At 33.4% G+C, this 12798-nt stretch overlaps 1 protein-coding gene and 1 non-coding gene across 2 annotated transcripts; one reads left to right on the top strand and one right to left on the bottom strand.

Moving 5' to 3' along the window:
- Nucleotides 1-713: 713 nt before the first annotated feature.
- Nucleotides 714-874, bottom strand: LOC142175635 (U1 spliceosomal RNA). The gene has a single exon (XR_012704731.1). It is a non-coding gene; the product is annotated as a U1 spliceosomal RNA (small nuclear RNA).
- Nucleotides 875-1561: 687 nt separating this feature from the next.
- Nucleotides 1562-8972, top strand: LOC107796775 (putative metal-nicotianamine transporter YSL7). The gene is made up of 6 exons (XM_016619585.2): nucleotides 1562-2114; nucleotides 5503-5666; nucleotides 6786-6883; nucleotides 6969-7103; nucleotides 7235-7424; nucleotides 7548-8972. Exons 1-6 carry the CDS (start codon nucleotides 1670-1672, stop codon nucleotides 8652-8654), a joined length of 2139 nt encoding a protein of 712 aa, XP_016475071.1. The 5' UTR covers nucleotides 1562-1669; the 3' UTR covers nucleotides 8655-8972.
- The last annotated feature ends 3826 nt before the right edge of the window (nucleotides 8973-12798 follow it).

Raw genomic sequence — 12798 nt, 5'->3', positions numbered from 1 at the left:
CAAAATAAAAATGTTGGAGTACTGTTGGAGAATAGGGTTAAAAAGAATGAATATTTCGTCCTAGTTATTGAATCATCCTTCACATTAAAAAATTGTTTCTGAGAATAAACTTTCTTGAAAAGTACGAAGTTCAATTTTGGGGTAGCATGATTGGAATCTGGTCTTTTTGACAGTATGACTAATTGCAAGTTGCCTTCTGAACCAAAACCAACTTGTGGAGCCAATTTAGGGTCGGACGTAGTTTAGGAATATCGGGTTCAATTGAATCTAGACTTTCGACGATAACTATAAATTTATGCATAAAGTTTATTATAATCGTAAGAATAGTTAATATAAATTTATAACTTTAAAGTATAATAGATTTAATAATAAAAGTTTTAAATATTAAATTCATAAAGCTTAAATTTTGAATTGGAGCCGAATTTGGTCATTGGGTTAACTCACGCGGACCACCGCCAGCTTAATTGTCAACTCTCACTCTTCATAGAATCCTCAGAATCTCTATCTCAAGAGATTCACCTTTTTCCTCACTCCCCCATCATTGCTCACGTAATAGATATTATTGGCTCTAATAATTATGCTAAATCGCTGAATGCAATAGATTGTTAGCTTAATTATAATTAAATAATGTGTATGCTTTACTTCAATTTATATTCACTCTGTTTCATTTTATGTGACGGGGATATATTAAAGAGGTGAAACTACTTTTTTTAATAAGGGTTGTGCGAACGCAAGTCTCTGCTGTCACAAATTATAACGTAAGCTCAATGACTTGGATCGATCTTAGGCGAGCACCTCTCTAAAGTACAATAGAGGTCACCAACCTAGGCCATGAGCCTTGTTGATTGCCCATTGACCCCGTCAAGGTAAGTAGTAAAACTACTTATTCTCTCTATCCATGTAGTTATTATTTGGAAAGTCAAAGAGAATTTTTCTTTGAACGTGATTTTTTCATATGTGTTGTGAATATTTTAAAATGTTAATTCTTCTGACTTATATTTTTTTTATGTAATTGCAAAAACGTAATATATTTTAAAAAACTTAGAATTATAATTTTGTAAATTAAACAATTTGACCCTCGCATTCCGTATCTCTATCACATAAAGTGCACATAAAGTGAGACAAAAAGAGTAATTTTAATTTGAACTTGATATACCGTTTACGAGTTTTTCGAAATAATTTTATACATTTAAAAACTATATACTTAAAAAAATATTATAAGTCATAGTAATTAAAAGATGAATTTTTTAATATGTGTAAAATAAACCAAAAAATCATTTAAAATGGATGGGACGGAGTAAATGGTATCACGTAAACCGAAACCACGAAAACAAAACCATCCACATCTCTATCAAGAAAGCGTTCAATTCAATATTTCATAAACCCCCATATAGTAATGCCATATGATAGTCATATTCAGAGCCAACCCCCCCCCCCCCCCCAAACCCAATTCCTACCCACCCACAACCTGATAAGGACAACCATTTCCTTTAATTTGGACATGAAAAATACCTTATTGTATACAATATAGTCGGACCCACTTAGTAGCACGCATTATTATTCATATTTCTTTCTTCTTCAATAAATACCAATCCTCATTTCAAGAAAACAAAGCAAAATTAAACAACACCAAGAAAAGAGTATACTTTTCGTATACACCACAAAAACCATGGATAGATCCAATAATAGTGTCAATAGAAGAGAACCATATCCTTCTAATGAATACTCAACAAATAATACAAATTCTCAAGTTGATTTTCTTACCAAAAAAACCAATGAATCCCATTTAGAACAAGAAGAAGAATCTACACAATCTGTAGAAAGAATTTTTGAGTCAAAAGAAGTTCCAACATGGCAAAGTCAATTAACATTCAGAGCATTTTTTGTGAGCTTTATATTGGGAATTCTATTCACTTTCATTGTTATGAAATTAAATCTCACTACTGGAATTATCCCTTCTCTTAATGTTTCTGCTGGTCTTTTGGGGTTTTTCTTTGTCAAAACTTGGACTAAGTTTCTTGAGAAATCTGGTTGGCTAAAACAGCCATTTACTCGTCAAGAAAATACAGTTATTCAGACTTGTGTTGTTGCAACTTCTGGCATAGCCTTTAGTGGTAAGTAATTCTTTAGTTTAATTTCATCCTCTCTTTATCCTACTCAAAAAATTATGCAAGTTAAACATGATTAATTTTTATAAGACTCTGCTTTTTTGAGCAGATGGTCTATCAGAAACAACCTTTCTACCTTCGTAAGGTAGGGTAAGGCTGCGTACATATTCGTCTTTCTAAACCCCACTTATAAAATTACACTGAATTTGTTGTTATTGATGTTCCCGTAACTTTTACGAGATTTAACTGATAGTGTAATAATATTGTCAGTGTCGCTTAACCAACTTATTTTTCGAGTTACTTATAATTGTAATTGTCTTTTTAATTTACTAATATAATAATAGTACTACTATTATTAGTGTATAGCATAAATAAGGTCTGCGTACATATTATTCTCTCCAAACCCCACTAATAAAATTTTATTGGGTCGTTATTGTTCTATTACTGTATAGAAATAGTTAAACTTTTAGTTATATTCACCGACATGTATTAAATTTTTTTAATATTTTCTTATTATAACCTGGTCGGACCTAGTCAAGAAAGTATAATATATCGATGTAATTTTTTTTCTTCCTATAAGCGTTGTTTACTTGAGTGAAGGGTGTAGTAAAATTTTAATAGTAGCAAATAATCTGTCTTTTGTTTACGTTACTAATTTTACTTTGACGGTTACCTTTAATTATCTTTTAAGTGATTAGATTAAATTTAAAAGAGAAATCAGTTTAAGTTTGACTTCACAAAAGAGTTTGTTTAGCTGATGAGAGGTTTTTACTTAACGTGGAAATCACTTTCCATGAAGATGGGGTTGGAAATAAAGTTTGATTTGTATTTTTTGTCAAAGCATATGTTTATCTCATTTTGCTATTAAATGGAGAAAGAAACAAAGTGACATCGCCATTAATGCATGCTGTAATTTTGGAAATCTACTATGTCATTATTTGGTCCACGGGATATTTGTTTATTTCTCTTTAGGCTTCTTGCTTTGTGCTGGCTTTGTGGACTCCACAGTGTATAAAAATCACCGAATTTAGGCATCAGTATTTGTAAATATTAAATTTCAATATTCAAAATATAAAATATTCTAAAAAGAGTTTTTAAGTAAAATACATACAGCCAAACCTCTTTATAACAACCTCATTTGATAGAAATTATTTTGACTGTTATAACAAAGTGTTATTCTATAGAACATATATTATAACATAATATGAAAATTATTTCAATAAAAAACTTGACTTTTATAGTCAATGGATGTTATATATTGTTATAGAAAGGTCTAACTGTAATTATTTCACTTACGTTATTTTAGCTTGTTCAAGTGAAAAATATTTTAAATAAAATAATAATTTTTTACTACTAAAAATAATGTTTTTTTCATATGAAAGTCATGTCCGAAAATGAATTGTTTAAAAAAAAAAAAATCAACTTTAAATTTCAAATAATATTTTCTTAAAATTTCTATCAAATATTATCCAAATACTTACTTTATCCTTTACGGGTGTGAAAATTAAAGGTGTGTGGGGTTCTATGGAGGTGGTCTCATCTCGTTAGGCTAAATGTCAATTTCTAGAATAGCCGTAAAAGCCCTTGTCATTATTCTTCTTTAATATTTTATCAATTTTGTTAAATTTTAATTTGATTGGACATAAATTTTTAGATTATATGTAAAAGGTACTTTTCATTCCTGTGGTCATAAATTAAATAAAATGTGTATAACAAGTAAAAGATTTACCCTTTCAATTTGCATGTCAAGTTAGTAAGTGACATTAAGAATGAAATGAAAATGTTAGAATCAAAATTTAATTTAAATTATAGAAATATAACATTCACTTTTAAGCAAAAAAGGTAAAACACTTTTACCTATATATCTTAATTTATTTAAAACTACTCTTATTACACTTTGCACTTGTACGTCCCTTTCTAAGATGACTTGTGATTTAAACTTTGCGATCAATTTCTGTATATAATATTAAAAAAATAATTAGGTTGATGAATTAGTATATTCTTGGATTCTGAAAAATAATAATTAATGAGTTTAGTCAATAGTGTGAATTATTGACTAATTTAAAAGTCATTGCAACAACTGGAGTGTCATTTACTTGACTTGTTGGACTAGTGTGATTACCATTTACGCAAGCTGGAAATTTGCTACACACATTATTTTAGATCTTTGTTATCATCCCCGCAAGTGGTGGGTCAACCTAATAATGTTGATCATCATTTTCCACAATTATATGCGTGATATTGTATACAATGGGATCCGGGAAAGATAATGTATATACAAACGCCTAGTATATTATTACAGTGTGAGTTTTGGGGAGGGTACTGTATATGCAAACCACCAGTATATTCTCACAGTGTGATGTGTGGGGAGGATAATGTATACGTAGACGTCCAGTATATTCTCACAGTGTGGAGTTTGGGAGGGTAGTGTATATGCAGACAACCAGTATATTCCCACAGTGTGAGGTCTGATAAGGGTAGTCTATACCTTATAGAGATAGAAGTTCTTTCCGATATGCTATATCCGAGATATATATAGTATATCCAGAAGAACTGCATATATAGGAGAATTATTATTGCTTTAGAATATTGGCAAAAAATAACCCTTTTGTCCATACTACTGACATGGCTAGATCCAGATTAAGGATCTTAATCTTAAGTTATATGTCCACTACTACTGCATAACAGCATGTCGAACGTTTAATATAAAACACACAAAGAAACTCGTATTTAAAATCATTTAATTATCTATAGTCCAACTCGAAAGAAGTCGTCGTGCTATGTCCACCGCTGAACTTCAATACTTGAAATACTTTTGAAATTTTCAAGATTTTTTTGAAGAGTATTTCAAGTGAAATAATGGTTGCTAAAATTGGAGAAATTGCTAAAATTGCTTAAAGAATTATATGACAATTTTATGCCTTCTGTAATGTTTCTTAAATTGTTTGTTATTGGAACCTAGGCTATAATCTCTACAAGTTTTTGAATTTTAATCAAGTATTTTCCTATTAGCTGATGAATTTAAAAAATAATTAAGAAGTCCAAACTATAAGATGGAAAAGAAGATTGCTCCCACTGATTTGAAATATGAGCAATAAATTTGATGAATGTGTGAACAAAGCCCTATATGGAAAGTAAAAAAAAAAGTCAGTCCGCTCCATAAAGCATCATGCATTCACGCTAGCTCCGGGAAGGGCTACACCCAACCTCACACCATTGGATACTCTTAATGGTGTGAGGAGTGCGCGCAAGCCCTAAAACGGATAGTATCACATCATATTAAACCATACGAGAAATTAACCTCTTCTCTTCCAGTTCTTTTTAAGGTGCTAAAAGCAGCTCAGAATGCAATAGCTCATATTTGGTTTATTTGCATATTACCTTTGATGAGCAGGAGGTTTTGGAAGCTATCTTTTTGGCATGAGTGAAGTTATTGCTAAACAATCAAATGAAGATAATGCTGCAGATAATATCAAGAACCCTTCTTTGGGATGGATGATTAGTTTCCTTTTTGTTGTTAGCTTTCTTGGACTTTTCTCTGTGGTTCCTCTTCGTAAGGTACATTCTTGACTCAGGACATCTCTAATCCATATGTTATACTATCATATTTTCTAGCACAATGAAACTTCTATAGGCTATAGTCAATACTTTGTTCAAACTTTTATATGGGAAAAAGGTTCAAATTTGCCCCTATAATACGAGACAGTTTGCGCCTATAGGTCAGCCTGAGCCGAGGGTCTTCCGGAAACAGCATCTCTACCTTCTCCAGGTAGGGGTGAGGTCTCCATATAGGGGTGGCAAAATGGTTAAAAGAAAACAGTTAACCACCCATATTATCCACTAAAAAATAGGTTGGATAATGAACTTTTTAAAAACGGGTCAAATATGGATAAGAACCATATTATCCATTTAGAAAATAGATAACCATGGATAACCAGTGGGTCTAACTTTTACATTTGTAAAGCCTCAAATTGGAGGTTCCTCAAGTTAGGGAGACTAAGAATTCTACCAAAAGTGATCATATACAAGAGGTTATGGATAATATGGGTAACCCATATTATCCGCCGGTTAACCCGTTTTTTATCCGTATTAAATATGAGTGGGGTCGGATAATTGATCCGTTTTTCATTACCCGTTTTCGACCCGAACCATATCCGACCCGCCCGTTTGCCACTCCTATCTGCATACATCCTACCCTCCCCATACTCCACTAGTGAGATTACACTGGACTGTTGCCGTTGTCGTTGTTGTTGTTGTTGTTGTTGTTGCCCTTATAGATCGAGTTCAAGTTGCGGAAGCAGCCACTAATGCTTGTATTAGGTAGGCTGTCTACATCACATCCTTTGGGTGTGGCCCTTCTCCGAACTCTGCGTAATGCGGGATGCCTTGTGCATTGGGATGCTTTTTATCTTGCTAACGACAAGGATATGAATGGACTTAAATTGTAATAGAGGACAAAGTGAGGAAATTTTGGGGTAGTACAGGGCAAATTTTGACCTTTTTCCTTTTCATAAGACATGACTTTCATCTGTTCTTTTTTTGAGAGGTAGAGAAAAGATTCAAAGTTTGGAGCTGTGCGATAAGTAGTTTGGAATGAATGGCTCACAACTGATGATGCAGTTATTCTTCTTTTTTCATATAAATTGCAGTATTGAGATAATGTATTATATGTTTCAGATTATGATCATAGACTTCAAACTAATTTATCCAAGTGGAACTGCAACTGCTCACCTGATCAACAGTTTCCACACACCACAAGGAGCTAAGCTAGCAAAGTGAGTGTTTCATACGTATTTTACTAGACGGTCGTTTCTTATAAATGACAGTACTAATTCTTGTTTTCCTTATTGCTAACTGCAGGAAACAAGTAAAAGCTTTGGGAAAGTTTTTCAGTTTCAGCTTCTTATGGGGTTTCTTCCAATGGTTTTTCACAGCAGGAGATGGCTGTGGTTTTGTGAATTTCCCCACATTCGGCCTCAAAGCCTACGAGAACAGGTAATATTTGTTTGCTCTTGATATCTGTCTCTCAGTAGGACCTCTCAACTCGTTCTTTTTCTACACGAGATAACTTATTTTCTTCCTGTTTATCATTTTAATCGTTTGACCTTATTTCTCCATTCGACCAGGTTTTACTTTGACTTCTCGGCAACATATGTTGGTGTTGGGATGATATGTCCTTATCTGATCAACATATCTTTGCTAGTTGGAGCTATCCTTTCATGGGGTATAATGTGGCCTCTTATTCAAGACAGAAAAGGTCATTGGTACCCTGCTAATCAAAGCGACAGCAGCCTTCACGGCATACAAGGTTATAGGGTAATCTCCCTTTTTCGCCTTCTCTTTTGGAGCAGAACGATGAATATGAGTCGACAATTTTAATTCTTTTATAAAAATTAAAAGAGGCTTATCGTGTTTCCATAATGCTCTTGTATATTGCAGGTCTTCATAGCGATTGCCATGATCCTTGGTGATGGTCTATACAACTTTTGCAAAGTACTTGGACGAACGTTATATGGTATATATTTCCAAATCCGTGAGAAAAGAGCAGGGTCCGTCCTTCCTGTTGGTGCCCGTGGATCTCCTATAGAGCCTTCTTTATCTTATGATGATCAGATACGAACCGAGCTTTTCCTTAAGGATCAAATCCCTACGTGGGTCGCAATAGCTGGTTACGTTAGCATTGCCATCGTCTCCACTGTAACACTTCCGCATATTTTCCATCAACTTAAATGGTACTACATCGTGGTAATTTATATTTTTGCACCAATACTAGCCTTCTGCAATGCTTATGGCTGTGGTCTCACCGACTGGTCATTGGCATCCACGTATGGAAAGCTGGCCATTTTCACAATTGGAACATGGGCCGGGGCCGCTCATGGCGGAGTTCTAGCAGGATTAGCTGCTTGTGGTGTTATGATGAACATAGTCTCCACTGCATCCGACCTAACACAGGACTTCAAAACCGGTTACATGACGTTGGCTTCTCCTAGATCCATGTTCATAAGCCAGATAATCGGAACAGCAATGGGCTGCGTTATCTCCCCTTGTGTATTTTGGCTCTTCTACAAGGCTTTCCATGACTTAGGTGTTCCAGGTTCGGAATATCCTGCCCCTTATGCTCTCGTCTATCGTAACATGTCTATCTTAGGGGTCGAAGGTTTCTCGGCTCTACCAAAAAACTGTCTCACCCTTTGTTACGTATTCTTCCTTGGAGCTATTGCCATCAACGCCTTAAGGGACGCTGTAGGAAAGAACAAGGCAAAGTATATTCCTCTTCCAATGGCAATGGCTATACCGTTCTATCTTGGATCCTACTTTGCTATTGATATGTGTCTCGGGAGCCTGATCTTGTTCGTCTGGACAAAGATAGACAAGGTTAAGGCTGATGCATTTGGACCTGCCGTTGCATCTGGACTAATTTGTGGTGATGGAATCTGGACCTTGCCAAGTTCGATACTAGCTTTAGCAGGGGTGAATCCGCCTATTTGCATGAAGTTTCTATCGCGGAAGGATAATATTAGGGTAGACGGTTTCATAAAACATTGAAGTCCCTTGCACCAGGTTTTATCGCTTTCTAATTGTTCTGTTGGCTTTGTATGTCATCTTTTCCACTAAGATTGTTCGATGTCCATAGTGCTATGAACTGCGATAAAGCATCTCTGCTCAAGATAGGAGTTTACTTAGAGAATATGTTGATTTCCATCAAGATAGAAGTTTACTTAGAGAATATGTTAGATCTCCATATCAAGTTGTAAATGTGATATAATTTAAGTACTCCATAAGTTTATTGTACTTCAGTATGTTTTGATTAAGTGTTGATCATTATTTAGGTATGGAGTGAAATGATATACTGCTTTGAACAAATGTATGCACTTTGTAGCTGTATATGCATAATGTTGTAGTGCGGCGGAATATCTTCTGTGAGGAGATTGTTCTGCTTTTCCTTGAATTGCTGCAGCTAAGACCCGGGCTGCTGTTGGTTTTGGTTTGAATGAATCAAGTTTTGGTTCTGATTTGAGGCCTTTGCATTCGGCCTTGGGGACCGAGCAGTGGCGGCGCTAGGTGGGCGGAAGGGGATTTATCCGAACCCCCTTCACCGAGAGATTATATTGTATATATAAGGTTAATTTTTTTTAAATATATATAGGAGATGTTGACAAAAAATAAGATACAGTTCAGTGATTAAACTCCAAAGGTAGTTGACAGAGGAGGAGCTAGACTATTAATTAGGTGCGATTTTGGCTAAATCTAGTTACTTTTGCTTAAATATTAGTGTATTTGTATTAGAGAATTCATTAAATATGTATAAATATTCAATTACGAATCCCGTAACTAAGACGAGCTATGAATTTTATGGTAAATTTAGAATCCATAAACTTGGCTCTGCCCCTCTATATCATGTGTCTGTAATCTCCTCGTTTGTATCTTTTCCCTTTTTCTTGCTCTTTTCAGCTTAAACTAATGCGGCCAGGTAAACTAATTTTGAGAATATTATTCATATACATATTTCTGAATCTAGTCTAAAGTTAATGTCCCAAAAAATTTAAGACGTGTGCATAAATTTGTGTTTAGTTCAAAAGTTTTATATGCTGCTCCAAAGAGAATTATTTTGTTCCCTTTCACGGCCACATCCCGTGCAAATAAGAGTCGTGATGGAGCGGTAAGTATTCTTTCATTTTTAATCAGAGGTCTCAGATTCAAGTTCTGGGTATAGAGTCGTCTTTGTTATGGAGCACTTTACCCCCTAATATGGAACTTCCCGGTGCAATCTGGATTTAGTCGGGTCTTAATGCGGGTACCGGACACCAAATAAAAAACAAAAAAGAAGAAAAAATGATACTGTACAGCCGCTCTCAAAATAATCGCCGAAAAATGTATATTTTTTGTACATTTATATATTATGTATGTTATATCCAAAAATTATACAAATTTTATACTCCCTCTGTTCTACTTTATGTGAACCTATTTCCTTTTTGGTCCGTTCTAAAAAGAATGACACATTTCTAAATTTGGTAATAATTTAGCTTAAATTTACAATTCTACCCTTAACGAGAAGCTTTTATACCAAACAAATACTCTGAGCCCCTTTTTAACTTGTTTAGGACCACAAATTCCAAAAATCTTATTTTTTTCTTAAACTCCGTGTCAAATCAAACAGGTTCACATAAATTGGAACGAAGGGAGTATATTTTTTCGAACTACGGAATGTAAATAGTTTCTGACACGTGCTATAAGTGAAAAAAGCCCAAAGAGTGGCCACAACCCGTGAATTTTTCCTTTCCCTATCCTAGTATTCATTTTGGGGTTGTACAAGAACTTCTCACGAATTTCTTTTGTGGTGAAAGCTTCCAAGGATTTGTAATATTTCAATTTAATTTCCCTTCTATAATTATAAATATTTTATATTTCCAATTCAACAAAATAATCGCAAAAGTCAAATAAATTACAATATTCCATAATAATATAAGTACTTGCATTTGCTTGAATATACTTGCATTTTCAATGTTCTTATTTGGCATTATTCCCTCCAACCCCAACAACTCTTTTAATTTTGTTAAGACCCAACAATTAAACTAGTCATTAAATCTAAAGAAAATATTTGATGCCCTTATTCTCTATTTTATACTTTGTTAATTTCTTAGGCATTTCGCACAAATATTTTAATCTTTCCTAATTTCTTAGGCATTTCGCACGAATAATTTAGTCTTTCCTAATTTCTTACTGTTTACTCTTGTCTCTCATATTACCATACTTTGTCTTTCTTCTTATTTTCTTTGTCCAAATTAAATTATACCTTTATCTAGAGTCATCACAGAAGTATTTACGGATGCAATTGGCATGACTTGATTATTGTCTTTTATGACTTCAACTTGATTAATTTCATTCCTTTTTTTTTTCGATGATTAATTTAATTCGACTATGTATTTTTTTCATTTAAATCAAGATCAAAATGCTTATAGGAATAGCTCTAGTTGATTTCCATTAATAAATATTGATCAGCTTTTAAAAAAGTGAGGCATTTTACCTAGTATAAAGTGCACCATAAACCTCAGGGTATTTGACTTAAGCCCCGTAATTTTTAAATTTTAGTAGCTTATATATTAATAAAATAGCAAAAAAAAACTACAAAAAACTTAAAAATAATTTTAAAATACTATAAATTTGGAAAATATAAAAAAGTATAGTTTGGTATCATTAAAATAAATTTAGTGAATCTTTTGGAGCGCAAAAAGACAAATAAAATATTTTCTAGAAGAATTATTTTGTAGTTATTTATTTAACGAGTTATATTGTGTTATAGTAGGCGTTTGGACATAAAAATTAAAATTTTGAGAAAAATAGTATTTGGAGTTAAGTTGAAAAATGGTATTTGAAATTATGTTTGGACATGCATTTTATTAGAAAAAATATTGCAGTTTTGTAACTGGGAAAATTTTGTTTTGAAAATTTTGACAAAACGATCAAAACCACTTTTCATATTTTGAAAAACTTATTTTCAAATAATTTTCAAAAACTTGTAAAATTTTATGGACAAATACATTTCTGATTTTTTTTTTGTTGTGAAAAAAGAAAAAGAATTTATGGACAAAGGGCCTTAGTCCGAATTAAATTTACTAAGAGAGAAATGGACGTCGGCTGGAAAAAGTTACTGGCTTTTAATTTGTCATTATAACAAGTTCACTCGTCTAAGTCTTGGCAAATGAGAAAAGAATATAAAGTGATCGAAAAAATTTAAAATCTCTTTAATTCCCAACGAAGAAAACGCAACGACCCCAAAAAAGTCACTTTCACGTCGCCGCCTATTAAGGTTAATTTCTTTTATATATATATATACGAACCCCGTAATTGAGACGAACTATGAGTTTTCAATGTAAATTTAGAATACATAAACATCAAATGGCTCTGCCCCCTCTATATCATGTGTCAGTAATCTCCTCCTTTGTATCTTTTCCCTTTTTCTTGCTCTTTTCATCTCAAATTAATGGCTTGACCTTCGGCCAGATTAATTAATTTTGAGAATATTATTCATATACATATTTCTGAATCAAGTCTAAAGTTAATGTCCCAAAAAATTTAAGTTTTATATGCTGCTCCAAAGAGAATTATTTTGTTCTCTTTCATGGCCACAACCCGTACAAATAAGGGTTATAGTGGCGGGGTAAGTACTCTCTCATTCTTAATTAAAGGTTTCAGGTGCAAGCCATAAGTATATTAATCACGCCCAACTATGCCTTATAAAAAGGACAAAGCGGTCGCTGCAAATATATTCCGGTTAATAAGTTTGGAGCCGAATCCCACAAGGAATTAACCTATCAATCACAGCTATTGAACTCACAGAAATTCACGTATTCAATCTTCAGAGATATTTGAGTAACAAATTGGGTATTTATTAAATAAATATTACATAGTAAAAAATGCAGTATTTAAGAACTAGCTATAAACGATTTGTAAGCAAGAATGGGAATGATCTAAGGTTCTGATTTCCCATGTTGTCGGAATCCTTTCCACTATATTTGCTATAAATTTGTCTAAGTCTTCTCTATCGATCATGAGCACGCTGACTGTCGTAACTCTCTCCCGAGTAATTACAACAATATACTAGACATATTCTCCCGAATTACTCTAGCTAGCTTTTAAGTACAGTTCACTTAGATCGCACCCAAGGTTTTGTTATCCCTAATCCCACCTT

The sequence above is a fragment of the Nicotiana tabacum genome, chromosome 21, assembly GCF_000715075.1.
Source record: "Nicotiana tabacum cultivar K326 chromosome 21, ASM71507v2, whole genome shotgun sequence".
NCBI lineage: Eukaryota > Viridiplantae > Streptophyta > Magnoliopsida > Solanales > Solanaceae > Nicotiana > Nicotiana tabacum.
The sequence above is the reverse complement of the archived record's forward strand: the minus strand, read 5'-3'. Positions and strand labels throughout refer to the sequence as shown.